Source organism: Peromyscus californicus, unplaced genomic scaffold (genome assembly GCF_007827085.1).
Source record: "Peromyscus californicus insignis strain IS unplaced genomic scaffold, ASM782708v3 Scaffold_12__1_contigs__length_115047231, whole genome shotgun sequence".
NCBI lineage: Eukaryota > Metazoa > Chordata > Mammalia > Rodentia > Cricetidae > Peromyscus > Peromyscus californicus.
In genome coordinates, this window is record NW_026294413.1 from 67,094,976 (window position 1) to 67,122,561 (window position 27,586).

Here is a 27,586-nt window from a genome sequence, read left to right on the forward strand (position 1 = left end):
AATACCGACTTTAGTGAGAGACTGCTGGACTCCTTGTAGAGTAACCTGTGGTTCAGTTGCTTTTCACTGTCTTCGAGGATTCACCCTGTATGTGCCAGGAACTATAAGGTGAGTTGAGAGACTCGGGACTGCTCACACATCTTCAAGTTTTGCTCCTTGAATCCTTACAGAATGAGTTTGTGATACTTAAGTCTGTGGTCTACAGAAATTCATGGTCTGATTATACTAATTTTGTTTTTGTTCTGTTTTTTGATACAGGGTTTCTCTGTGTAACCTTGGCGGTCCTAGAACTTGCTCTATAGACCAGGCTAGCTTTAAACTCAGAGATCCATCTGCCTTCATCTCCCCAGTGCTGGGACTTAGGGCATGTGCCACCACCGCCAGGCTCTGATTATACTAATTTTATAAGCTACTCCATTGGAGTTCTTCTCTGAAATCAATAATCAACAATACACTGGCATGGTGGTGCAAGCCTTTAACCACAGATCTCGGAGGCAGAGGAGGAGGAGGCAGAGGAGGCAGAGGTGGAGGCAGTGGTAGAGGCAGGTGGATCTCTTTGAGTTCAAGACCATCCTCTAGGTAGAGAGTTCCAGGACATCAGGGCTACAAGGGACCTTGTCTGGAAAAGAAAACAAGCAACCCCCTGCCCCAAACCAAACTAAACCAAAACACAATTGTTTCAGAAAATTGGATTGTAGGGCAGGTATAGCTCAGTGATGGCATGTGCAAAGACTTGGGTTCAGTTCTCAGCTCTGAAAAAAACAAAATTGTATTGCTTAATTAGGAAATGATTTTTAACTATTTTATTATTTTTGTCAGGCTTTTCTACTTCCCAAGTGTTAGTTAGGATTATAGGTGTGAGCTACCACACCTGTCAAAAGGTGTTTTTAATTGATTGGAAATATATATATATATATATATATATATATATATATATATATATATATTTTTTTTTTTTTTTTTTTTTGAGACAGGGTTTCTCTGTAGCTTTGGAGCCTGTCCTGGACCTTGCTCTGTAGACCAGGCTGGTCTCGAACTAACAGAGATCTGCCTGCCTCTGCCTCCCAAGCGCTGGGATTAAAGGCCTGTGCCATCACTACCCAGCTGGAAATACTGTTTTATTAAATGTTGTTTATAAAATATATAAATTTTGTCACGCATGGTGGTCCATGCCTTTAATCCCAGCACAGGCAGGTGGATCTCTGAGTTCGAGGCCAGCCTGGTCTAAAGAGGGAAAGACAGCCAGGGCTATACAGAGAAAAATATAAGAAGGCGATTTAAAAAAAAAAAAATTCTTTTTAATACCACTTTGCTGTGTAGCCCAAGTTGACCTTGAACTCCATATCCTTCTTCCCTAGTCTACCCAGCGCTGAAAACATGCAAGTTTCCATTTTCCCACTCAGTGATACTTACCATAATGTTTAAAAGGGTAAATACATTCCCTGAATTATTATATTTTTCACACAGTACTGCACAAGTATAATTTGTTCCTTACATTCTGTGTCTGACCTGGGTGTCCCGGGTCAGAGGCCGGAGGACCGAAAGTTCAAGGCCAGCCTAGGATATGTAAATACCTCTAGTTGCAAAAAGCAAAAAGCAGAAACAATTCCCTCCCCCAATAGTCTCCACTCTCTTAGGATGCAAGGTCCCCGGGAGCGGACTGCACCGCTCGGCTCGCCCCCATGTGCGCACGCGCTGGGCTTGCAAACGGTCCCCGAGTGCCGGATTTGCGCAGGCGCGTTGCGGAGGGGCGGGACTCTCGCCCGCGTCTCTTCTTCCAACTGCAGTTGGAAGCAGCGCCATTTTGAGCGTTCGGCCACCGCGGGCGTGATTGCGGGGAGGCAGGGCTCCCTGGTGTACCTGGCTTTCCTTGCTTCGTTTCCATAGATACATGTGGGGACGTGTGTACACTGACGCTTAGGCCGCACCCGCACCCGAGGCGAACTTGCTAAGATGATGTTAAGGGGAAACCTGAAGCAAGTACGCATTGAGAAGAACCCGGCTCGCCTTCGCGCCCTGGAGTCGGCGGCCGGCGAGGGCGAGCCAGTGGCCGCGGCGGCCATGGCGCTGACGCTGGCCGGGGAACAGGCGCCGCCGCCCGCGCCTTCGGAGGAGCACCCGGACGAGGAGATGGGCTTCACCATCGACATCAAGAGTTTCCTCAAGCCGGGCGAGAAGACGTACACGCAGCGCTGCCGCCTCTTCGTGGGTAACCTGCCCACCGACATTACGGAGGAGGACTTCAAGAGGCTCTTCGAGCGCTACGGCGAGCCCAGCGAGGTCTTCATCAACCGCGACCGCGGCTTCGGCTTCATTCGCCTGGTGAGTCTGCGGCGGGGCGCGAGGAAACAAACAAACAAACAAACAAAAAAAGCAAGCTGCGGGGGCTGCGGCTTGGCGTGAGGGCGCCACAGCGTTTCTGTCCCCGGCTAGCCTCAGGTTTGTAGCTGTGGGAGCCCGGGTACCGCAGGGGGGCGGGGTCAGGAGGGCGGGCGGCGTCCTGGTTGACAGTCTTGCCAGACGGAAATAGTGTTGTCACGAGGTGAATTGGGGATGAACTTGATGAGAAATGTTAGCAGCAGCGGACTTGTTCCTTAAAAGAATGATCCAGATCATCCTTTCGCTTTCAAGGGGATGTGCGTTGAAGGACGGGGGATGTAGCTCAGTGGCAGAACTCTGGCCTAGGATGCTCAAGAAGGCCCAAGGTTCCATCCCCAGCATCTTAACAAGTAGTCGCCCTCTCTCTCTCTCTGCACTGCCTGCTGTCTCACCTAAGTCACCCAGGTCTGCAAACTCCTGGCAGGAATTGGGGGCAAGGATGGGTGCTTCGCCGTGTTTGATTGAACCTAGCTTCAGAATGTTACCCGACACCTTCTTTAAGTACAGTTAAATTCCAACAGGTGAGGCAAAAATTATGCCTAGTTATCTGTTGAAGCGGTTTTATTATTACTGTGTGTGTAATGGGGAGGGGGGGCATACACGCATGCCATAGCATTTGTATCGTGTGTTCTAGAGGTTAGCACAGTTCCAAAGGGTTAGAGTCTGTGACCATCATGGTGAGGAGCATGGCAGCAAACAGGCAGGCATGCATGGTGCTGGAGCAGTGGCTGAGAGCTTGCACCCTGATCCAGAAGCAGAAGGTAGAGAGGGCTAACTGGGAATGAATGGCTTTTGATGCTTCAGAAGCCCACTCCTATTCAAACTACCACACTGATATTTAACATAGAAGTGTTCTTTGCTATTTTTATGGTTAGATCTTTGTATCTGATTTTTTTTTTTTTTTTGGAGACAGTTTCTCTATAGCCCTGACTGTCCTGGAAGTCACTCTGTAGACCATGCTGGCCTTGAACTCAGACATCTGCCTGTCTCGAGGCCTCCCGAGTGCTGGGATTAAAGGTGTGCACCACCACTGCCCAGCTTATATCTGATATAGTAATTGCAATTTGTATAAGTTTTTATTTGCTTTTGAAACAGCCTCAGTTATATATCTCAGACTGGCCTGGAACTTAGGATCCTCTGACCTTGGTCTTGTGTGTACTGACTGAAGTTAGAGGGTTATGCTACTGAGAGGGCTTGTGGAAGCTTTCCATTGGAACGCTCTTTAAAATTCTTTTTTTCTGTTATTTGCGTTTGTGCATGAGTCTCTGTGTTGGTATATGGAGTGAGCATGGGTACCCTCTAAGGCCAAAGGCTAGAAGGGGAGGATAGAACTTGAGTTACAGGCCATAGTGAGCTGCCTGCCATGGGTGCAAGGAACTGAACCTGGGTGTTCTGTAAGAGCAGTACATGTACAGATGATGACCTCTCTTTTAAAAAAAATATACTTATTTTTTATATTATGTGCGTTGGTGTTTTGCCATGGGTGTTGGATACCCCGGAACTGGTGGGTGCTGGGAACTGAACCCAGGTCCTCTGGAAGAGCACTCAGTTCTCTTAAATGCTGAGCCATCTCCAGCCCTAACCTTCAAAATTTTATTCTTGATGTGGATTTAGTATATAGAGAAAATTGATTATAATTTGTTACATTTTTAAGACAGATACTTGAATATGTAAGTGGCTTAAAGAGAAGGGTAAATGCAAGATACTAATGAGGCACAAACATTTTCTTAGAATTAATGTTAAGGAGGCAGAGGCAGGCGGATCTCTGTGAGTTCATGGCTAGCCTGGTCTATAGAATGAGTTCCAGGACAGGCTCCAAAGCTACACAGAGAAAGCCTGTCTCAAAAAAACCAAACCAAACCAAACCAACAACAACAAAACACAAACAAAAAGAATAAATGTTAAATATTTAGTACATACTGCAAATATAAACACATTTACTTAAAATCATTTTATTTAATTATTTTTTCTATTTATTTATTTTTTGGGTTTTTCGAGACAGGGTTTCTCTGTGTAGCTTTGCGCCTTTCCTGGAACTCACTTGGTAGCCCAGGCTGGCCTCGAACTCACAGAGATCTGCCTGGCTCTGCCTCCCGAGTGCTGGGATTAAAGGCATGCGCCACCACTGCCTGGCTAATTATTTTTTTATTTATGGGGTTTTGCCTGCATGTATGCCTGAAGCAGGCATTGGATCCCCTGGGACTGGAGTTACAGACAGTTGTGAGCTGCCTTGTGGGTGCTGGGAATTAAACCAGGGTCTTCTGGAAGAGCTACCAGTGCCATTAACTATTGAGCTGTCTCTCTAGCCCTAAATACATTTACTTACCTTTTAGATGAAGAGAAACAACTTCTCTTGTGGTACAATTTTTTTTGGAGACAGGGTCTATGCAACTCTGGCTGGCATAGACTTACCCTATAGACTAGCTTGGCATCCATCTCACAGGCCCACCTACCTCTACCACCCGAGAGTCAAGGATTAAAAATGTGCACCACCACAACAGGCTATATATATTTTTGAGGTAGAGTTTCACTCTGTAGCCCAGGTTGGCCAGTAACTCATTATGTAGCCTAAGTTAGCCTTGATCTTCTGGCAGTCCTCCTGCCTTAGTCTCCTGGGCACTGGGTTTACAGCTGTAAGCCAACATGTCTGGCTTCATATCATTTAAGAATAATTTCTGGAATTATAAAGTAGGAAATGGGGGCTGGAGAGATGGCTCTCCATTTAAGAGCACTAACTGCTCCTCCAGAGGTCCTGAATTTAATTTTCAGCAACCACATGGTGGCTCATAACTGTCGATAATGGGATTCGATGCCCTCTTCTGGCATGCAGAGGTACATGCAGGTACATATAGAACACTCATATACATAAAATAAATAAATAAGTCTTAAAAAAAAAGGAAATAAACAGGCTGCTCCTTGTTCTTTTAGGACATATTCCTGTAAACTGGGCTTGGTGGCACACACCTTTAATCCTAGCTCTGTGGAGGCAGAGATGGGAGGATCTCTGTGGGTTCCAGGCTAGCGTAGTCTACACAGCAAGTTCCAGAACAGTCAGGACCAAATAGACAGACCCTGCCTCAAAAAAGAAAAAAAAAAAAAAAAAAAAAAAAGAAAGAAAGAAAGAAATCTGTACTCTTCTAAACCTGACACCCAGTATTTTTTGTGTAGGAATAGGAAGACCTGTTCATTGAAAACTAGGAGTTAGCCGGGCGGTGGTGGCGCACGCCTTTAATCCCAGCACTCGGGAGGCAGAGCCAGGCGGATCTCTGTGAGTTCGAGGCCAGCCTGGGCTACCAAGTGAGTTCCAGGAAAGGCGCAAAGCTACACAGAGAAACCCTGTCTCGAAAAACAAAAACAAAAACAAAAAAAGAAAACTAGGAGTTAGCTTATAGAAATTTGACTTTTTAGGTAGTTTTACAGTATAATCTGAATTCTGTGAATATTAGGTAAAATTATAAATTTTAAATGTTGCTCAAGTATATTTTTCAGTTGGAATACATATATAAAATTGTGTACTAGATGTGAATATAAATATTGGTATGCAGTGACTTAATGAGTATCGATGGTAGAATGGCTATAAAACAGCAATAGGAATTGTGCCTGGTTTGTATTTCTAGATATTTCCCACCTCACCTTTTTAGGAGAGACAGGGTTGTGTGTAGCCAGCCTTCATAGTGTTGAGATTATAGTTGTCACCAATGTCCCTCTCTAGAAGTACTTTTAAAAATGTATTAATCATTTTCAACTTTATTTTTATGTTATGTGTGTTTGTGTTTGCCTGCACGTATGTGTCCACCATGTGTGTGCCTGGTGGCTGTAGAGGACAGAAGAAGACATTGGATCCCTTGTAGCTGGCGTTATAGATGGTGCAGGCCATCATGTAGGTGCTGGGAACCAAATCCAGATCCTCTGCAATAGCAACAAGTGCTCCTAACTGCTGAGCCATCTCTCCAGCTCCTAGAAATACTTTATAGAAAGTGTCCTCAGCTCCGGAAAAAAAAAAAGAAAGTATTTTGTTCCTTTTGCTTGTTTGTGTATGTGTACGTGTGCCCAACAGCATACATGTGGCATGAGAGGACAACCTGCAGGAGACATTTCTCTCCTTCCACCATGTGGGTCCCAGGGATACAGTTTAGGTTGTCAGGCTTGAAAGCAAGTATCTTTACCTGCTGATCAATTTTCATAGCATTTGGTAATATTTATTTTTGGAGGCAGGGCCTCACTATATAACCCTGTGTAGCCTGAAACACAGAAATCTGCCTTCCTTCCCCTCCCAAGAGTATTGAGATTAAAGATGTCATGTCCAGCCTTAATTTGGTTGTATTTTTTTGAGACAGCATTTCTCTGTGTAACCATCCTTGCTGTCCTGGAGCTCGTTCTGTAGACTAGGCTGGCCTTAAACTCTCAGAGATCCACCTACTTCTGCCTTCCAAGGGCTGGGATTAAAGGCATGCACCACCACTGGCCACTTGGCTAATTTGGTAATCTTTTTTTTTTTTTGGTTTTTCGAGACAGGGTTTCTCTGTGTAGCTTTGCGCCTTTCCTGGAACTCACTTGGTAGACCAGGCTGGCCTCGAACTCACAGAGATCCACCTGCCTCTGCCTCCCGAGTGCTGGGATTAAAGGCGTGCGCCACCACCGCCCGGCTAATTTGGTAATCTTTGATACACAAATTTCTTTTATATTTTTGTTTGAGATAGGGACCAGTATAGATCAACTTGGCTTCCAGTTCACTCTGTAGTGCAGGATGATCTTGATTTTCTGATTGTCCTCTTGTATGACATTTTCTGGGGAACTATGAGCAAACATCTCCTTACCCTAGGTTTCAGTTTTGTTTATACATCTTAAGGTGTGCCTGAATGTATGAGTATGTCTGTGCATCATGTGTGTGCAGTGCCCATGGAGGCCAGAAGAGGGAGTCAGACTCCTCTGGGACTGGAGTCATAGTTGTGAGCTGCCTCAGCGGTGTTGGGAATTGATTCCAGGTCCTCTGAAAGAATGCCAGTGCTTTTATCCACTGAGCCATCTCTCCAGCCCGTTACCTCTAATTTATTTAAAAAACAAACTGTGTGCACAATCATGCACGCACACACACAAAACTATACAGGTTATGGGAGTTGGTTTTCTCCTTCTACCTTTTGAGTTCTGGGGATTACACTCAGGTTGTCTGGCTTGGAAGCATGAGCCTTTACCTGCTGAGCCATTTCACCCAGCTCCAGTAAGCAGGACTTAAAAAAGATACTAAAATGTCCTTTCTGCATAAACATTTTGTTCCAAACGTGAAAAATGTAGTTGCCAAAAGCAAAAATGTACTTGGTTTGGCCAGGTGTGCTCTTGGTGGTACATTATTATTAACACTCGTGAAGCAGAGCCAGATGGATCTCTGTGAGTTTGAGGCCAGGATGGTCTACAGACTGTGTTCCAGGACAGCCAGGGCTATGTAGAGAGACCCTATGTCAGAAAAACAAAAACAAACAAAAAAAATGTACTTGATGTAAAATTGAGACACGGGTGGCCTCCTCCAAATGAAATGACAGAATTTGTGACTTCATGGATGGGTCAGTGAATCCAAACAGGAGCTGCCCTCTGGAAACATTCTTTAGTTTTAGAGTTCTTACCAACCCACATTAATATTCTTACTGCCTAACATTTCCCTTTGCCCCCAAGCTTTTTAGTACAAAGAAATTTTGATAGAGTTGCAAATGTTCTCATACTCACCATGTAGATTTTAAAATGAAGTTTGCCAAAATTTTAATATCTATTATCTCTTCACCAGTTTATGACCTTTAATATTCCAGCTTGCTTGCCTTTAACTAGAGTTCAGTGTAGGATGCTTGTATGTATGTGTATGCATACACAGTGAAAGGCTTTTTTGTTTATTTGGTTTTTGGTGTTTGATGATTGAACTGAGGGCCTTCTGCATGTATAGGTAAGTACTCTGCTACTGAGCTTAATCCCTAGCCTTTAAAAACACATGTTTTAAGTGTATTGGTGAGTTTTCACAAGTGGAATGAATATATCTGATTAATATAAACCCTTATATAAAAGTAGAGAACATGATTATTGTCTTCAAGAATTTTCCTTGTGGCCAGACGGTGTTGGCACACACCTTTAATCCCAGCACTCGGGAGGCAAGCCAGGCAGATCTCTGTGAGTTCAAGGCCAGCCTGGTCCCAGAGCGAGAGCCGGGACAGGCACCAAGATTACATGGAGAAACCCTGTCTTTGGGGTGGGGGGGGTGGGGTGGGGTGATGATTTTCCTCATGTTCTTTCTGTCTCCAATTCCCTGGTAGCATTTTAATTTAGTGCTGCTAGATTATATTACACATTGAATAACAAAGTACTTGCTTTTTTTAAAAAGATTTTTTTTTTTTTTGGTTTTTCGAGACAGGGTTTCTCTGTGTAGCTTTGCGCCTTTCCTGGGACTCACTTGGTAGCCCAGGCTGGCCTCGAACTCACAGAGATCCGCCTGGCTCTGCCTCCCGAGTGCTGGGATTAAAGGCGTGCGCCACCACCGCCCGGCTTTAAAAAGATTTTTGTTTTCTGCTATTAGTACTGTTGAATTAAGATAAAAGCAAGGTGTGTGTGTGTGTGTGTGTGTGTGTGTGTGTGTGTGTGTGTGTGTGTGTGTGTGTTTGGTGCTGGGAGATTGAAATGAGGCCTTCTCATATGCTAAGCAAGTGTTCTCGCACTGAGCTATATCTCAGCTGTCTAAAAAAATTTAGATTACTTATTATCAATTATTGATTCATTGATTGTTTTTCAAGACACAGTTTCCCTGTGTAGCCATGGCTGTCCTGGAACTCACTCTGTAGACCAGGCTGGCCTTGGACTCAGAGATCCACCTGCCTCTGCCTTCTGAGTGTTGGGATTAAAGCTGTGAGCCACCACTGCACTGCCAGATTTATTATTTTTAGTTATGTTTAGTTGTGTATGTATGTGGGGGTATGTGAATGTAGGTGTCCATGGCATCCAAAAGAGGGAGTTGGATTCCTTTGAGCTGAAGTTAGAGTCGATTGTGAACTTTCTGGTGTAGGTGATGGGAACTGATCTTAGGTCCTATGCAAGAACAGTACACATGTTTAACATTTGAACCATCTCTAGCCCAGATATATATATATATATATTTATTTATTTTGAATTTTTGATCCTCTTGCTTCAGCCTCTTGAGTAGTGGGGATTACAGACATGTACCACTAAGACAAGGTACAAATGTTTTGGTATCTCTGAATAGATTGGCTTCATTTGCGTTTTTTCTTTTGTTTGTTTGTTTGTTTTTTTCGAAACAGGGTTTCTCTGTGTAGCTTTGCGCCTTTCCTGGAACTCGCTTTGGAGACCAGGCTGGCCTCGAACTCACAGAGATCCGCCTGCCTCTGCCTCCCGAGTGCTGGGATTAAAGGCGTGTGCCACCACCGCCCGGCCATTTGCGTTTTTATAAAAATAGTTTTATAGATAGGATTTTGCAGAAGAACTAATTTTTAGACTGTAAGCATTTATCTACCTTTAGGAGAATTATTTTTTTTACATTCATTTGTGTTTTGGGCATGTAAACATTGTGCAGGTGTAAATGTTACAAGACAACTTGTAGGAGTTAGTTCTGGGGATTGAACCCAGGTCATCAACAGGCTTGGTGGTATCACCTTTACCTACAGGGCCATCTTAGTGGCCTCTTTTTCTTTTTTAAAAAATAAGTTTATTTTATTTTACATTCCGGCCACAGTTTCCCTTCCATCCTGTCCTCCTAGTATGTTCCTTGTGTAGATACGTTTTTTATATTAAATCTTACATTAAATTAAAAGCTCTTGGTGGTTCTTGGAGAATTTCCAGAGCACAGTGAAGAACATTTCTATTAAATTTACCATTTATTCATTATATATACTTATCTTGTACCAAACGTGTGAAATCTCCGAGTAGGAGGAAGTTTCTCTCTTTCAATTTTTTTTGGGGGGGATTTTTGGGACAGGGTTTCTCCATGTAGCTTTGGAGCCTGTCCTGGAACTCACTTTGTAGACCAGGCTGGCTTCGAACTCACAGAGATTTGCCTGGCTCTGCCTCCTAAATGCTGGAATTAAAGGCATGCTCCACTGCTCAGCATCATCATTATTATTATTTTTTTAAAGACTTAGTTATTATGTATACAGTATTCTGCCTGCATGTATGCCTGCATGCCAGGAGAGGGCACCAGATCTCATTAAAGATAGTTGTGAGCTATCATGGGAATTGAACTCAGAACCTCTAGAAGAGCACCCAGTGCTCTTAACCTCTGAGCCATCTCTCCAGCCTTCTCTTTTATTTTTTTTTGCTAGATTTATTTATTTATTTATTACAGTAGTAGCACACATATGGAGGTCAAAGAACACCTTTGGGAATCTGTTCTCCTACCTTTTGTGGGTCCTGGGGATCAAATATCAGTCATTCTGCTTGGTGACAAATGCCTTTACCTGCTGAATCATCTTACTGGCCCAGTGTTCATTTGTTTTGAGAGGTAGGATCTCATTGAGAATCAAGTAACAAGTAATTTGTGGATTGTAACAGTTCTTGCCTTTCTGTTAAGAAGTGTGTAGCCAGGCGGTGGTGGCTAATGGAATCCCAGCACGCAGGAGGTAGAGGCAGGTAGATCTCTGGGTTTGAGGCCAGCCTGCCCTACAGAGCGAGTTAGTTCCAGGATAACAGGGATACACAGACCCTGTCTTGAAAAAAAAACAACAACAAAAAAGCCCCCACAAGACCTAATGTTAGTGTTTGCAGATGATGTGGATTAGGCTGGCAGTGGGAATTTGATGTTGTGTCAACCAGGCATGGTAGCACATGCTTGTATCTCAGCACTCACAAAGTAGAAGCAGGGATGGTGGTAGAAGGGGCAGCTTTGAAGCCAGCCTAGACTCTATAGGGAGACTCAAAAAAACAAAGCCCATAAAGAAATGAATCAATTGACCAATCTCAAAAATATTGAGGTGTATATAAAGAATTATTGTTTTCATGGTAGTTCTAGAAACTGATACTTATTCTCAACAATAACTTCTCTTTCTTTCTTTCTTTTTTTTTTTTTTTTTTTTAATTTGGAGACAGGTTTCTCTGTGTATCCCTGGTTGTCCTGGAACTCATTTTGTAAGCCAGGCTGGCCTTGAACTCAGCGATTGGCCTGCCTCTGCCTCCCAAATGCTGGGATCAAAGGTGTGCAACAGACACACACATACCCTGGCTGAGTTTTTTTTTTTAAAGCTTAAAATGTTTACAATGGTGTTTTGAATAACCTAGTAAAAGGCATGTGATGCCAAAGTTAAAGATAAAAGAGACCTTGTTATCTGTTTCCCAGTGTTACCCAGTCTCTTTAGAGCCAAGCCTATTCTAATTTTTTTTTTTTTTTTGTTATACAACTTTAAAAAATGACTTTTCTTCTTAAAAAGGAATCCAGAACACTGGCTGAGATTGCAAAAGCAGAGCTGGATGGCACCATACTGAAGAGCAGACCTCTCCGAATTCGCTTTGCTACACATGGAGCAGCTCTCACGGTCAAGAACCTTTCTCCAGTTGTTTCCAATGAGCTTCTAGAGCAAGCATTTTCCCAGTTTGGTCCAGTAGAGAAAGCTGTTGTGGTTGTGGATGATCGTGGAAGAGCTACAGGAAAAGGCTTTGTAGAATTCGCAGCGAAGCCTCCTGCTCGAAAGGCTTTGGAGAGATGTGGTGATGGGGCCTTCTTGCTAACAACGTAAGTGTTAACTATCCTGTCCTCTGTCCAGTTACATATGGGCTGTGTCTGTTTGGATTCTGATGTTTGCTGGTTTGTTTTGTATAGTTTTTTAATTTTTTTTGAGACAAGGTTTCGCTGTCCAGCTCTGGATGGTTCAGAGCTCGCTATGGAGACAGGCTGGCCTCCAGCTTGTGAGTAATTAAAGGTGTGCATGCACCACCAGGCCTCGCTTTAAAAAAAAAACAAGTTTTTTGTTGTTGTTTTTGATCTAGTCTATAGATGTTGGCCTCAAACTTGCAGCAGTCCTGCCTCAGCCTCCTGAGTGCTGGGTTTATAAGTAAGTATGTGCCATTACCGTGGTTTGTTCTGGAATAATATTTTTCCTTGTAATTAATTCTACCATGTTTGTATATGGTAAGTAGATATTTGAATGCTTTTAATTTGTGTGTGTGTATTCACTGGGAGTCATATAAGTAATTTGAAGCTTTAAGAAATTTTAGCTTTCTTGAGGTATAATTTTCTTAGATAAAAAACCATCTTGTTTTAAATGTGGAACCCAATGAATTTTTTGATTTTTGTTTTGGGCACAGAGTCTTAACTTGCTTTGTGATCTAGGCTGTCCTGGAACTCACCTTGAATTTATAATTCTCCTTACTGTGATTCCCAAGCATTATAATTAAAGGCATGTGTGGTGGCTGGCTGACTAAATAGGTATGTTTTTTGTTGTTATTTTGAGATACAGTCTTGCTCTGTAGACCAGGTTGGCTTCAACCTTACTCTGTAGCTTGGGATGACTTAGAACTCATTCTAGTGGCTGGGATTACAGGTGTGCGTGTCCACGCCCAGTCAGACTGTTCTACAGAGTGGTCATATCTTTCTCATTCCTCATTCTCACCAGCAATGAATGACAACTTCATATTTCATTGAAGGTTAAATTAGATTTTATTTCTGATAATTAAGGTTGAGCATCTTTTTGTGTGCTTTTTTTGGCCAGTTATAGCTCCTCATGAAGTATGTGAAAATTTTTGCCCCCACTCCTTTTTTTTTTTTTTTTAAAGTTAGGTGGTTTGTTTCTTTTCCTGAATTACATAATCTAGATACACATCAGTATTGTAAATATTTCTTTTAGTTTGTGACTTGCATTTTTATTTTGTTTTGAAACAAGATCTCACTATGTACTCTTTATGTAGACCAGGTTAGCCTTGAACTACTAGAGATCTGGCTTCCTCTGCAAGATTAAAATGTGTGCCACCATGTCCAACTTGTGGGTTATGCTTTGGGAAGGATGGGCAGTGCTGGGTATGGAACCTAGGGCTTTGTACTTTGTAGACAAGCTCTCTACTTGAGCTATCATAGTCTTGTAGTGTGCATTTTAATTTTCTTTTTAATTACTTTTTTTTGGTTTTTCGAGACACGGTTTCTCTGTGTAGCTTTGCGCCTTTCCTGGAACTCACTTGGTAGCCCAGGCTGGCCTCGAACTCACAGAGATCCGCCTGGCTCTGCCTCCCGAGTGCTGGGATTAAAGGCGTGCGCCACCACCGCCCGGCTAATTACTTTATTTATAGTGATACTAAAGGACTGTTTTTAAAATTTTTTTCATTTTACATACCATCCCCTGTTCCCCCTCCCTATCCTTCTCTCACCTTCCACCTCCCCCCCCCAAATTATTTATTTTTAAGTTTTACTTTTAAGTATGTATGTGTATTGGTATATGTACACATGACTGCAGTTGCCCTTAGAGGCTAGAGGTGTCAGGTATGGATTCCTCTTAACCTGGAGTTTTAGGTAGTTGTAAACTGCCGAATGTGGCTGCTAGAAACTGAACTACTGTCTTTTGCAAGACCAGTATGTTCTTGTCACCACTGAGCCATCTCTTTAGAGCAGTGATTCTCAACCTGTGGGTTGCAACCTCTTTGGGGGATCACATACCAGATATCCTGCTTATCAGATATTTAATTTATGATTCATAACAGTAGCAGAATTACAGTTATGAAGTAGCAACAAAATAATTTTATGGTTGGGATGTCACCACAACATGAGTATTAAAGGACTGCAGTATTAGGAGGGCTGAGAACCTTCTGCTCTAGAGCCACATTTTAATTTTTAAATAGTGGTTTTCAAAGAACAGCAGTAGCCAGAGTTACCGGTGCTCATGAGCCACCTGATAGGGATTTTGGGAATTGAACTAGGGTCCTCTGGAAGAGCAGCAGTACATTCGCTTAAGTGCTGAGTCCTATCTCTACCTCTGATGACTTATTTAAACTGAGCATACACTATTTTCCACAATAGAATGCCTTTCAAGTTGCTAACAAACAATGCATTTGGTGGGAAAATGGGGTGGGAAAAGCCTTACAAAATCATAGCTCCAGGTTTGGGGTGTGTGTGTGTGTGTGTTTAAGTGTGTTAATGAAAAGGCCAGAGATCATTGTTGGTTGTCCTCTTTAGGAGTTAGCTACATTGTTTTTGAGACAAGGTCTCACTGGGATCTGAGGCCAGCTGCTATGATTAGCTGTGCTAGCTGGCCAGTGAGCTCCAGGTATACTCTTGTCTCTGCCTTTCCAACTCTGCAATTACAGGTGCTGCCCCACCTGGCTTTTTACATGGATGCTGGGGGTTGAGGTCAAATCCTCATTCTTGTGTAGCAAGCACTTTACTGACTGAGCCATTCCCTTGCCCGGTAACTCCAGGTTTGACCTTGATTGGGCACTTGATTTATTTTTTCCGGTCATTTTATCTGCATGTTCCCATATGTAGTTTTTGTTAAAATGAATAAAATTAGCAAATGTGTCTATAAACTGAATTTAAATCAAGATTTAAAAACTTTTTCAATACCTGAGATGAAACTGAAGTTTTAAAAAAAAGGTGAGATAATGAACAAGGAGTAGTAGGTAAGCATAATGAAACCAGAGATGCTAACATGTTAGCATACTTCCCATTAAAGATAAAATGGGACAGTCCCTTAAGTACTTATTCTGCACCACATATTCCTCACTCTTTTTGTTATGTATAGGATGATGGGGCTTGTGACTGATCTTGGCTCATTTGTTCTGTGTCTGTTTAGGAACAACAAAAGGGAGAGTTGGGGGAACATTGTAAATTTTGTACTTGTCAGGTTCTGTTTCAGAAAGTTGTCTGTTCCTTCTTCCCTCGTGTTACCAGTTGTCTAGTGCCCATATTCATGGTAAAGATTGAATTTATAGTGCCTGACATGCTTGGTTTGTTTCCGCCCTTCTTCCCTCCTTTGTTCCCTCCTTCCTTCCTTCTTTTTTACAGGGTCTCACTACATAATCCTGGCTATCCTGGAATTTGCTACGTAGACCAGACTGGCCTTGAACTCACAGATAACCACCTGGCTTGCGTCTTGTATCTGACATGTTTTAAAGTACAGAACTAACATTTCTTTCTGAACTTTATTCTCTCTTTTCTTTGGTTTCATGTAGTTTACCTTGTCATTTCTGAATTGTGTGATGTTTTGTGAGAGATGCTTAGTACATTTTCCTTCTTGAGTTTCTTAAAATTTTTTTAGACAGGGCTAGAGAGATGGCTTAGCAGATAAGGGCACTTGCAACTCTTGCAGAAGACCCAGGTTTGGTTCCCACATGCACATGGCAGCTCACAATCATCCCTAACACCAGTTCCAGGAAATCTGGTATCTTTTTTTTTTTCCTTTGAGATAGGGTTTCTCTGTGTAACAGTCCTGATTGTCCTGGAACTCCATTTGTAGACCAGGCTGGCCTTGAACTCACTGAGATCCACCTACCTCTGCCTCCCAAGTGCTGGGATTAAAGGTGTGTGCCACCACTGCCCAGCAATAAATCATTTCTTTTTTTTTTTTTAATTTATTTTAACTTTATGCGCATTGATGTGAAGGTGTCAGATGCCCTGGAACTGGAGTTATAGATAGTTGTGAGCTGCCATGTGGGTGCTGGGAATTGAACCTGGGTCCTCTGGAAGAACAGCCAGTGCTCTTAACCCCGGAGCCATTTCTCCAGCCCTCAATAAATCATTTATTAAAGAAAGAATTTTCAATCTTTTTGCCCTCTTCTTTCTTAATTATTTAATTTTAATTTTATTTTATGTGTATGAGTGTTTTTCTGCATGTGTGTTTGTACTTTGTGCCTGCCTGCTGCTGATGGAGCTAGAAAAGGGGGTCAGATCTCTATTGTGAGCCTCCATATAGGTGCTTAGAATTCAGCCTGGGTTCTTGGGGGAAAGCAGCAGTGCCTTTTAACTGCTGAGCCATCCTTCCAGGAAACCCCCCTCTCCCTATTTTTTTTAAAGGGTTCTTCTGTAGTCTGCTTGCATTTAGTTTAAAATGACTTTGAACTTAGGTTTCTCCTACTTCTACTTCCTGAGTGCTGAGATTATAGGCACTACCATGTCTAATTTTATTCAGTTCAGGGCATGGAACCCAGGGCTTTATGTATAACAGGCAAGTAAGTACTCTTTTTATCAGTTGAACAATATCTCTAACCCATTTTATGTATTTTCTCTAGTTTCAGTTACACCTTGATGTTAACTGCTTGACTTGTATTTCTTAAAGCATCACTGTTCTAAAGGCAATATAGTTTTAATACTGCTTGCATGGTAATCAATTGGTAGCAGACAAATCATAATATTGTATCATCTGTTCTGCTTACTTCAGTCTTCCACTTAAGAGCATAGTAATGTAAGGAGGGTTTCTGGGCATATCTGTCAGCATCCATTCCTGTCTCTCCCTCTTCAGTCCCTAATTTGTTCCTTGAGTGTCCTGTGGCTTCTACCTCTGTGTGTGCGCATGTGCGTGTGTTTGTTCGTGCATGCATGTGACTGATGGAGGTCTCATATTACGGTTTAGGCCCATGTTTGTCTTATTTGATACAAGGACAGGACCTTATGTAGCCCAAGGTGGCCTAGAACATGCACTGTAGCTCAAGGATCACATGAATTCTTCATGTCCTTGCTATCTGTACCTCAGAAGAATATATATGTGTACCACCACACTCAGTTTGTTTTTGTTTTTGTTTGTTTTGTTTTTCAAGATGAGGTTTCTCTGTGTAGCCCTGGCTCTCCTGCAATTCTCTCTGTAGACCAGGATGGCCTTGAACTTACAGAAATCCACCTGCCTCTGCTTCCCAAGTGCTGGGATTAAAGGTGTGCACCACCACTGCTTGGCTAACTTTTTTTTTTTTGAACAGAGGGAACATGAATTTATTAAGGAAGATTGAGAATTGTGGAGAGTATGAGAGAGGATTTCCTATAATAGAATTAAAAAATTATTTATGTGGATGTTTTGTGTATGTCTGTGTATTGTGTGTGCAGTGCCTGAAGAGGCAGAAGAAGGTGTTAGATCCTCTAGAACTGGCGTTAGATGATTTCGAGCTGCCATGTGGGTTCTGAGAATTGAACCCGGGTCCTCTGGAAGAATAGCAGCCAGTGCTCTTAACCCCTGACCCATCTCTCTAGTCACTGCTGTAGAATTTTTAAAGACTATTGAACAATATTGGTAGGCCCTGGACCACTGAAAAATAGGCAGATGTAGGTGTTTGAAGTGGTAGGAATTGGATGATGAGGCCACATACATAAAACATGGATTCGATAATACCTTTCTGTGTGCTGGGGATTGAACCCACAACCTCCTTCTCGGTTGTTTTGCTTGTTATTTGAGACAAGATCTCACTTTGGTGCACATACACCTGGAACTCACTATGTAGCTAAGGCTGGCATTCATCTTGCCCTAGCCTCTGTAGTGCTGGCATTACAGATGTAAGCTGTTGTCTTAGTTTGGTTGCTGTTGCTTCAGTAAAAAAAGCTGTGATTGAAAGCAACTAGGGGAGAAAAGGTTTATTTCAGCTTATAGTAGTCTGTCATAAAGAGAAGTCCGGAAAGGAACTTGAGACAGGAATTGAAGCAGAGGGCGTGGAGGAATGCTCTTTACTTGCTCTCTTAGTTCATTCAGTTTGCTTCTTTATACATCCCAGGACCATTTGCCCAGGGCTGGTACTACCCACAGTGGGCTGGGCCCTTATACATAATCAAGAAATGCCTACATGCTTGCTTGTCCATAGACCAGTCTGATGATATTTTCTTAGTTGAGATTCTGTATTAGTTATAAAACACTTATGACCTAGGTAACTTAGAAGAGTGAATTATATTTGGGCTTACAATTCCAGAGGGAACTGAGTCCATGAGGGTAGAGTGAAGAAGCTGAAGTGAGCTGCTTGAGTAAGAAGCTCACATCTGCAAGCACCAGAGCATAGAGAGCAGACTGAGAATTGTGCAAGTTGTTAACTTTCAAAGCTCTCTAGTGATCTACTTCTAGCAAGGCCATACCTCCCAAGCTGCCCCAAACAGTGCTACCAGCTAGGGGCCAAGTATTCAAATGCTGAAGACTGTGGGGGATTTTTCTCCTTTAAACCATCACAGATGACTCTAGCTTGTGTCAAGCTGACAAAATAACCAGCACAGCTACCATGCCTACCTATTTTGACCCAGATATTAAAAATTAATTAACTAATATTGTAGCAGGGTCTCACTGTGTTGTTCTGGCTATCATGGAACTCACTATGTAGACCAGGCTGGCCTCAAACTCACAGATCCTTCTGTCTCTGCCTCCCTGGTACTGGGATTATAGGCTTGCACCACCACACCTGGGTTTATTTTCATCTATGAATATGCATGATTCTTAGATATTTTCTTAACTGTGACATTTTTCAAGTTAATATTTTTATTATAAATTTTAGGAGAGAATGTTAATTGTAATCATGAGATTAATTTTTATTATTGCCTTTGTACTTATCTAGAACACCTCGTCCAGTCATTGTAGAACCCATGGAGCAGTTTGATGATGAAGATGGCTTACCAGAGAAGCTAATGCAGAAAACACAGCAATACCATAAGTAAGACTTGATTAATAAAGATATTTTAGATGTGTATTGTTTAGAGTTTATTACATTTTCATAAAGTACTATTGGAATATAAATTGGTTAATAGAATATTTTGGTCTATATGGAATGTTATTTTTATTAAAAAAAAACTGTGTATTTAATTTTATGTGCATGTGCCTAAGAGTATGTATATGCACCACATGTGTGCAGGAGCCCACAGAAGTCAGAAGCAGCATTGGAGCTCCTGGAACTGGAGTTACAGGCGGTTGTGAGCTGACTTATGAGAGCCAAATGTGGGTCCTTTGCAAAAGTAGTAATTAATTGCTCTTAACTGCTGAGCTATCTTTCTAGCCACATTAATTCCCCTTCTTATGCATGGATAAAACATGCTAATTTTACTTAGAAACATTCCTACTTTTTATTTATTTAATTCTCTCTCTCTCTCTCTCTCTCTCTCTTTTTTTTTAAGTTTCACTATGTAGTTATGGCTGGCCTGGAATTTGCATATGTGTATATGCATATGAGTGCAGGTGCCACGGAGGCATCAGAGCCCTGGATCTGGAATAAAGGCTTAATTGTTGAGCTGTCCGACATGGGTGCTAGGAACGAAACTCTAGTCCTGGAAGAGCAGTGAATGCTCTTAATTACTGAGCCATTTCTCCTTCCTCCCTCCCTCCCTCCTTCCCTCCTTTCATTTTTTTTTTTTTTTTTGGTGGTGATTATTTTGTTTTGAGTCAGTCAGGGTTTCACTGTGTAGCCCCGGATGGACTGGAACTCACTGTGTAGACCAGGCTGGCTTCAAACTCAGAGACACCTGCCTGTCTGATTCAGGGCAGCTGGGATTAAATTTGTGTGCCACCATGCCTCTTATTTTTCTTTTCTTTAACCCCCCCTCCCCCAATTTGAGACAGGGTCTTGAACTGACAGAGAACTGCCTGCCTCTGCATCTAGACTCCCCTCCTTTCTTATCCCCCAAATGCCCTTCCAGAACCAAATCCTGTGCCTTTATCTCTCCTCTACTGACCTAAATTCCTAGTCCCTGTATATGATTCTTGTTAATTACCTCCTTTTGCTCTATAATAACTTTCTGCGTTAGTGCTTGGAATTTTGTCACATCAGATCATCTTCCTTTTAAATCTAAGTAAAATGAAAATTCCAATTGTAAGGTTTCTATAGGTGAGATGAGAATTGTGTTACTATTAATACTTTTTTTGTTTTTTTCGAGACAGGGTTTTTCTGTTTAGTTTGGAAGCCTATTCTGGAACTCTTTTTGTAGACCAGGCTGGCCTCAAACTCAGAGATCCACCTGCCTCTCTGCCTTGTGAGTAGTGGGTTTAAAGGCATGTACTACCACCACTTGGGCCTACTATTAATACTTTTAAAAGAAACTACTTATAGCTGGGAATGACTGAAAACTTCATTTGAATTTCAGGTGTATTCATAGCTCTTATTTATTTACTGTTTCTTTTTTTGAGACATGGTCTCTCTATGTAGCCATGATGGCCATGGAACACACTGTTATAGACCATGCTGTCCTTGAACTCATGTAGATCCTCCTGGCTTTGCCTCCTGAGTGCTAGGATTAAAGGCATGCACCACCAACCTTGGCCCATTTTTCATTTAGTCATTTGTTTTCTCATTTGTTACATGACTTTTGAAAGTATGTGTTTACATAGTTGTGCCGTAAATTATATGTTATAATAGGAATTATGTTATATGTTTGAGATGCAGCAATTGACTGATAATGTTTGATGTTTTATAATGGCACAGCTGTTAAATATATAATTACAGGTAGACTGAGTCAGTTTATTTTTAGCCCAGCTACTTAACTTGGTACATAACAACAACACCCCCCCCACCCTCCCCCCACCCCCCCCCAGCTGAGGACTGAACCCAGGGCATTGTACTCTACCACTGAGCTAAATCCCCAACCCCAACAAAATATTTTTATTACTAAGAATCTGATTCTAAGACCATTAACTTAGAACTCACTGGGTTTGTATGTTGCAGGTTTCATTATGTGTAGTAGTTGAATGAAAGTGAGAAAGTCTTTATGAGAGGTAGTAATAATAACATAGGTTAGAATATTGCATTTTGTAAGTTTGAATCATGGTTTCATTACTTACTAGTCGGGCGCTCTTGGGAAGTTTGATAAATTCATGTATATCGTATCTTTCATGATACTGTCATGAGACAATGTAGAATGAGTCACTGTTCAGACCATAAATATTATAAATGTCCAATAAGTGATAGTTGTTATTCTCTGTTGTTGTTTACTCTTTAAGTATACATTTTTATATGTTTTTAATGTTAATGTAGGGAAAGAGAACAGCCACCAAGGTTTGCTCAACCTGGGACATTTGAATTTGAATATGCATCTCGATGGAAGGCTCTTGATGAAATGGAAAAGCAGCAGCGTGAACAGGTTGATAGAAACATCAGAGAAGCCAAAGAGAAGCTGGAGGCAGAGATGGAAGCAGCTAGACATGAACACCAATTAATGCTAATGAGGCAAGGTAAAAGAGATATGCCACTGATTTGTATTAGTATTTTGTTGTTAGTTGAGCTTTTGGAGATAAGGTCTTTCTATATACTAGGCTGGCCTTGAACTTACAGAGTTCTGCTTGTCTCTGCATTCTGAGAGCTGTATATTAGTATTAACATGCCAATTGGAGTTCACAAATAAGAGTTATAACTTAATATATTAGTTAAATTTTTTCCTGAAAAATTTCGTGGTTGTTTTAAAGACAGAGTCTTACCTGGTAACTCAGGTTCTTCTTGAACTCTTGATTATCATCTTGAGTATTGGGATTGTAGATGTGAACTACAACTCCTGATGAGAACTCTTTTTTGAAAAGCTAGACATGTAGTAGGATTGAGTGTCTCTCATCCAGAAAGCTTGGGGACAGATTTGTTTCAGAGTTGGATTTCTGGGCTTTAGCTTTTCCTATTCAGGATATTTATTCGGCTTGGGAAGTGTGAGGGAGCTAGAGAGGTGGCTTTGTGGTTAAGAGCACTGGCTGTTCTAGAGGTTCTAGGTTTGATTTCCAGCACCTGTATGGGAGCCACAACTGTCTATAACTCCAATCCAGGGATCTGATACCCTTTTCTCTAGCTTCCTTGGGTACTTGAATGCACCTACATAGTTCACAGACATACATGCAGGCAAAACACCCATACATGTACAAATAAGGAAGACAAAAGTGTTAGTAGCTGGGTTTGTAGTTCAGTTATTGATTACATGCCTAGAATGCATGAAGTCCAGGGTTCTATTTGAAGTGGAGTGGTTGGTGAATGTCTATACTCCTAGGACTTGGGTGTTGGAAGCTGAAAAATGAAAAGTTCAAGGTTAGCCTTGGCTAGCAAGTTCCAGGACAGCCTGGGTTACATGAGACACTGAAAAAAAAAAAAATATTTTTTAAGTGTTTTCTATATGAGTAGTATTTCTGCAGGTAATTCAGGGATATTTACTTTTGTGGTAATCCAGATACCATTCTTTTGACAGAAAGGGAAGCATAGTAGACAATTTGGGATATAGTAGACAATATGGGATAAAGCCATACATAAATTATTATTATTATTATTATTATTATTTTATTTTTTTGAGACAAGGTTTCTCTCTGTAGCCCTGGCTATCATGGAACTCATTTTGCAGGCCATGCTGGCCAGAAACTCACAGAGTTCTGCCTGCCTCTGCCTCTTGAGTGTTGGGATTAAAGGTGTGTGCCACCACTTCCCAGCACCATGTGTAAAATTTTGATAGAAAGATTAGGAAAAGTGCTGCCTTTAAGGTTATTAATTTGCATCAAAAGAGCACCAAAATGGAGCTGTGATTTTTGTTAATGGTAGAACACTTTTTTAGCATGCACAAAACTGTGGATTCATTCCCTAGTCAGACCTCAGGGTTAGGGGAGGGAGGAGAGAGTAGCAGATGGATAACCTGGTAGAGAACAAAAAGATTAATGCATTCAGATTGATATGGGGATTTAGAAAGAATAGGTTCTCATGCTCTTCAACTGGGAAGAGCATGAGACATAACTCAGTTTTTTTTTTGTTTTTTGTTTTTTTTTTTTCCAGTAGTCAATAACTCAGTTTTTTTTTTTTGTTTTTTTTTTTTGTTTTTTTTTCGAGACAGGGTTTCTCTGTGTAGCTTTGCGCCTTTCCTGGAACTCGCTTTGGAGACCAGGCTGGCCTCGAACTCACAGAGATCCGCCTGGCTCTGCCTCCCGAGTGCTGGGATTAAAGGCGTGCGTCACCACCGCCCGGCAATAACTCAGTTTTTAAGAGCAGCCTTTAAATGAAAGTTGTTAGGGTTTTTTTTTTTTGTGTGTTTTTTTTTTTTCTTTTTTAAATATGTCTATATTTTGCCTGCATGTTTGTCTTTGTAACACTTGTTATGCCTGTTGCCTTGGAAGCCAGAAGAGGACATTGGGTCCCCTAGAACTGGAGTAATCGATGGTAGTGAGCTGTCATAGTGCTGGGACCTAGGTGCTGGAAATGAAACCTGGGATTCTCTGGAAGAGCAGCCAGTGCTCTTATTCTGAGCTATTTTTCCAGATCTCATAAGCAGTCTTTTTTTTTTTTTCCTCCGAGACAGGGTTTCTCTAAGTAGCTTTTGGTGTCCTAGAACTCACTCTGTAGACCAGACTGGCCTGAACTCAGAGATCTGCCCGCCTCTCCCTCCCAAGTGCTGGGACTAAAGGTGTACACCACCACTGCCTGGCCTCTAGCCTTGGTTTTTGTTTTTGTTTTAATAAATGCAAACTGTCCTGTAACTCAAGATGACCTTGAACTTCTAAGTATGTAGCAGATGACAACCTTGATCTCCTAATTCTCCTACCTCCAACTCCCCAAATGCTGGAATTAAGTACATCACTATCCCCTTCTGCTGCTCCTCCTCCTTCTCCTCTTCTTCTTTTTTTTTTTTTTTCGAGATTTATTTATTTATTATGTATACAGCATGTATGACTGCAGGCCAGAAGAGGGCACCAGTTCTCATTACAGATGGTTGTGAGCCACCATGTGGTTGCTGGGAATTGAACTCAGGACCTCTGGAAGAGCAGTCAGTGCTCTTAACCTCTGAGCCATCTCTCCAGGCCCCCCCCCCCTTTTTTTTTTAAAGCTTTTTAAAACATTTTTGAGTTTGGGGTTTGTGTTTTTTGTTTTGTTTTGTTTTTGAGATGGGGGTGGGTGTCTCAGTGTAGCCCAGGCTTACCTTAAACTTGACTGTGTAGTGGAGGATAAACTTGAACTCCTGATTCTTCACTCAAGTGCTAGAAATATAGGCATACACTACTGTGCCTGGTATAATAAATGTTCACTACTATGTGGTGCCATATGCCTGTATTCTCAACGTTTGATACATAGAGGCTGGAGGATCAAGAGTTCAAGGTTGTTGTTTGCTACATATAGTGATTCAAACTTTGGCCTGGATTTTATGAGATCCTGTCTTGCGGGGCTTTTACCCACCAACCCCACAGTTCCCCAGAGTTTTCTTGAGTGTGAGCAGCAGGAAATATTAGATAGAAGGATTTAGATTGCGGAGATAAACAGAAAATAAAGGATAGCCTCAAGAGGGCCTGGAGCCTATTCCAAAGAGCCCTGACTGTCTCTGCCCCAGGGTATTTATAGAGATGCCAAGGGGTGGAGCAAAAGACCTCCCCCCAGCACAGCCAAGTGCAGACCATCTCAGACACCTGCACTCAGGCCTGTGGTCCTAATCACCCTCTCTATGCAGATCTGCTGAGTAAAGCCACGAGGAATCTGAAAATAGGCTCCCACACTTTCTCAAACACCCCTCTCCTCTGTCACCGATAGAAAACATTGATGACTCATCTCTAAATCCTTTGGTAAATTCTTATTTCTGTTAGGATAAAATATAGGACTTTACTTTGTTTTTAATAGAGTCTCACTGTTGTCTAGGCTAACTCTGCATTTTGAGTTCCAGTTTCTGGACTCAAGCATTCTTTATTTTTCCATAGCCTCTTTAGAAGTTAGGACTATAAACTGAACTTGTTTTTGATTATTAATGTAGGAGACAGTTCCTAAGTTTTCCCTTATTTTGGAGGGGCAGGAGTTTGGTTTTTTCAAGACAGGCTTTTCTCTGTGTAGTCCTGGCAACCTGGAACTTGCTCTGTAGACCAGACTGGTCTCCAGCTCATGTAGATCTTCCTTTCTCTGCCTCAAAGTGCTGGGAGTATAGATGTGTGCCACTACTCCCTGGCTAGTTTTCGGTGTTTTTTTTTTTTTTTTTGTTTTTCGAGACAGGGTTTCTCTGGGTAGCTTTGCGCCTTTCTTGGAACTCACTTGGTAGCCCAGGCTGGCCTCGAACTCACAGAGATCCGCCTGGCTCTGCCTCCCGAGTGCTGGGGTTAAAGGCGTGCGCCACCACCGACCGGCTTAGTTTTCGTTTTTTTAAGGATTTTTGTATGTATGGTTATTTTGTCTGCATGTATGTCTGTGCACCAAGTATATGTGTGCCTAAGGAGTCCTGAAGAGGACATCTGGTCCCCTGGGAGTAGAGTTACACAGACTCCATTTGGGTACCTGGAACAGAACTCAGTGCCTGTGCAAGAGCAATATATGTTGTGCTCTTAAACAGATCCATGTTCTCCAGTCCAGTTCTTTGATTTTCTCTGTGGTTATGTGTGTGTGTGTGTGTGTGTGTGTGTGTCACACACACACACACACATATATATACACACATATATATGCTTTATCTATTTTATCTGTCTATATCTATCTATCTGTCTGTCTGTCTGTCTGTCTGTCTGTCTGTCTGTCTGTCTATCTGTCTATCTTTTGGGGATAGGATCTCACTTTGTAGTACTGGTTGGCTTGACTCATTATATAGACTACTCTGACCTGGAACTCATGGAGATCCTCTTGCCTCTGCCTCCCAAGTACCCAGGTGATATAATGTTCTCCAATCATAATTTTCTTATACAGAAATCCTTTTTTTTGGGAGACAAAGTCTCTCTATTATGTAGTTCTGGCTGCCTGGAACTCCCAGAGATCACTTGCCTTTTGAGTGCTGGGATTAAAGGTGTACCACCACACCATGCTTGTATAGAAGTGTTAACCTATTTTAAATAGGTTTGTTTAGGTTTCACTTTATGATCATCATTCGACTGTCTAATGTTCATCCTCTATTGATTTCTTTAAAGTGGCATAGAAGTTGCATATGGTATTGCATGCCTGTAATCAATTGCAGAACTCTGGACAGGGAGGCAAGAGGATCCCAAGTTTGAGGTCAGCCAAGACTACATAATGTATCAAAACATTATCTCAAAGCAACCAACCATAGTTGCTCCTGTGTATAATCTTAGCACTTTTGAAGCTAGGGAAGGTGAAGTGCAGTGACTTTGAAACTACCTTGGGTTACATGGTGGGTTCCAGTTTGGTGTAGGCAGTAATCCTCAACTTAATGGTGCGACACTTTAGTGCAGTTCCTCATGCTGTGGTCACTCCCAGCCATACAATTTTTCTATGCTATTTTATAATTAATTTTGCTACTTTTATGAATCGTAATGTAAGTATCTGTATTTTTCCTTGGTCTTAGGTGACCCCATGAATAGGTTGTTTGACCCTATCTCAAAAAAACCACAAAAGATTAAGATTGAAAACAAAAAGAGGTAGCTAGAGAGATGTCTCAGCAGTTAAAGAGCACTGGCTGCTCTTCTAGAGGACCCAGCTTCGATTCCCAGATGTCTGTAACTCCAGTTCCAGGGGACCTGATGCCCTCTTCTGGCCTCCTTGGGTACCAGCCATGCATGTTGTACACATATACTTGCAGGCAACATATTTATACCTATAAAATAAAAATAAATCCTTGAAACAAAATAATAAGAAAGCAGTAGGACCTTAGCTCTTGTATGTGCCAGCAATAGACATTCCACTTTTGAATGTGAATGCACAGAAAAGGAAGGTTAAAAAATTGTAACATGTAGTAATATTTTGTAGATCTAATGAGACGTCAAGAAGAACTCAGACGCTTGGAAGAACTCAGAAACCAAGAATTGCAGAAACGGAAGCAAATACAACTGAGGTAAATTAATACCTATCGTAAATGTATTTCATTGTATGGTTCATTGATAAAATTCCCTTATCATTCAAGTTGTGAAAATAGTAAAAATACGGAAGAAAACTATTTTTTTTTTTTTTGGCCACACATATTACAATTGTAATTCTTTAGCTGGTTAAGGACACTTTGATTGCATATACTTTGGAGTTAAGTATTGCATGTAATTTATTGTAAGAATGCACAGTGATTTGCCAGACTATTTTCCCAGAGATAGATACATTTAGATTGCTGTTTTGCTTTGAAACAGGCTGTCACTATGTAACCAAGGCTGGCTTGTCACTGCTGTTGTCTACCAGGTTGGCCTCAAAGTCTAGAACGTTCACTTATTTTCCCCAAATACTAGAAGTATAGGCTCATACCACTGTGTCCAATTTTTGCAGTACTTGGGCTCTTGTGTGGTAGATATATACATATACAAATGAGCCACATCCCCTGCTCAGGACATGGACATTTAAAATGACGTAGTCTTCAAAGCTTCAAAAATCATAAGTTAATGTTTTAAACAAAGCTATGATTGATTAAACAAACTTGAAATTTTTATTTTGAAATATTTATATTTACCATATA

General features: G+C 41.6%; 1 protein-coding gene across 1 annotated transcript in view; it reads left to right on the forward strand.

Moving 5' to 3' along the window:
• Positions 1-1,774: 1,774 nt before the first annotated feature.
• Positions 1,775-27,586, forward strand: part of Pspc1 (paraspeckle component 1) — a 65,534-nt gene continuing 39,722 nt past the window's right edge. The window contains exons 1-5 of the mRNA XM_052733123.1: positions 1,775-2,322; positions 11,787-12,088; positions 18,853-18,948; positions 21,256-21,452; positions 26,899-26,983. Coding sequence (XP_052589083.1) covers positions 1,954-2,322; positions 11,787-12,088; positions 18,853-18,948; positions 21,256-21,452; positions 26,899-26,983 — 1,049 coding nt within the window. The 5' untranslated portion in view covers positions 1,775-1,953. The remainder of the gene's footprint in view (positions 2,323-11,786; positions 12,089-18,852; positions 18,949-21,255; positions 21,453-26,898; positions 26,984-27,586) is intronic.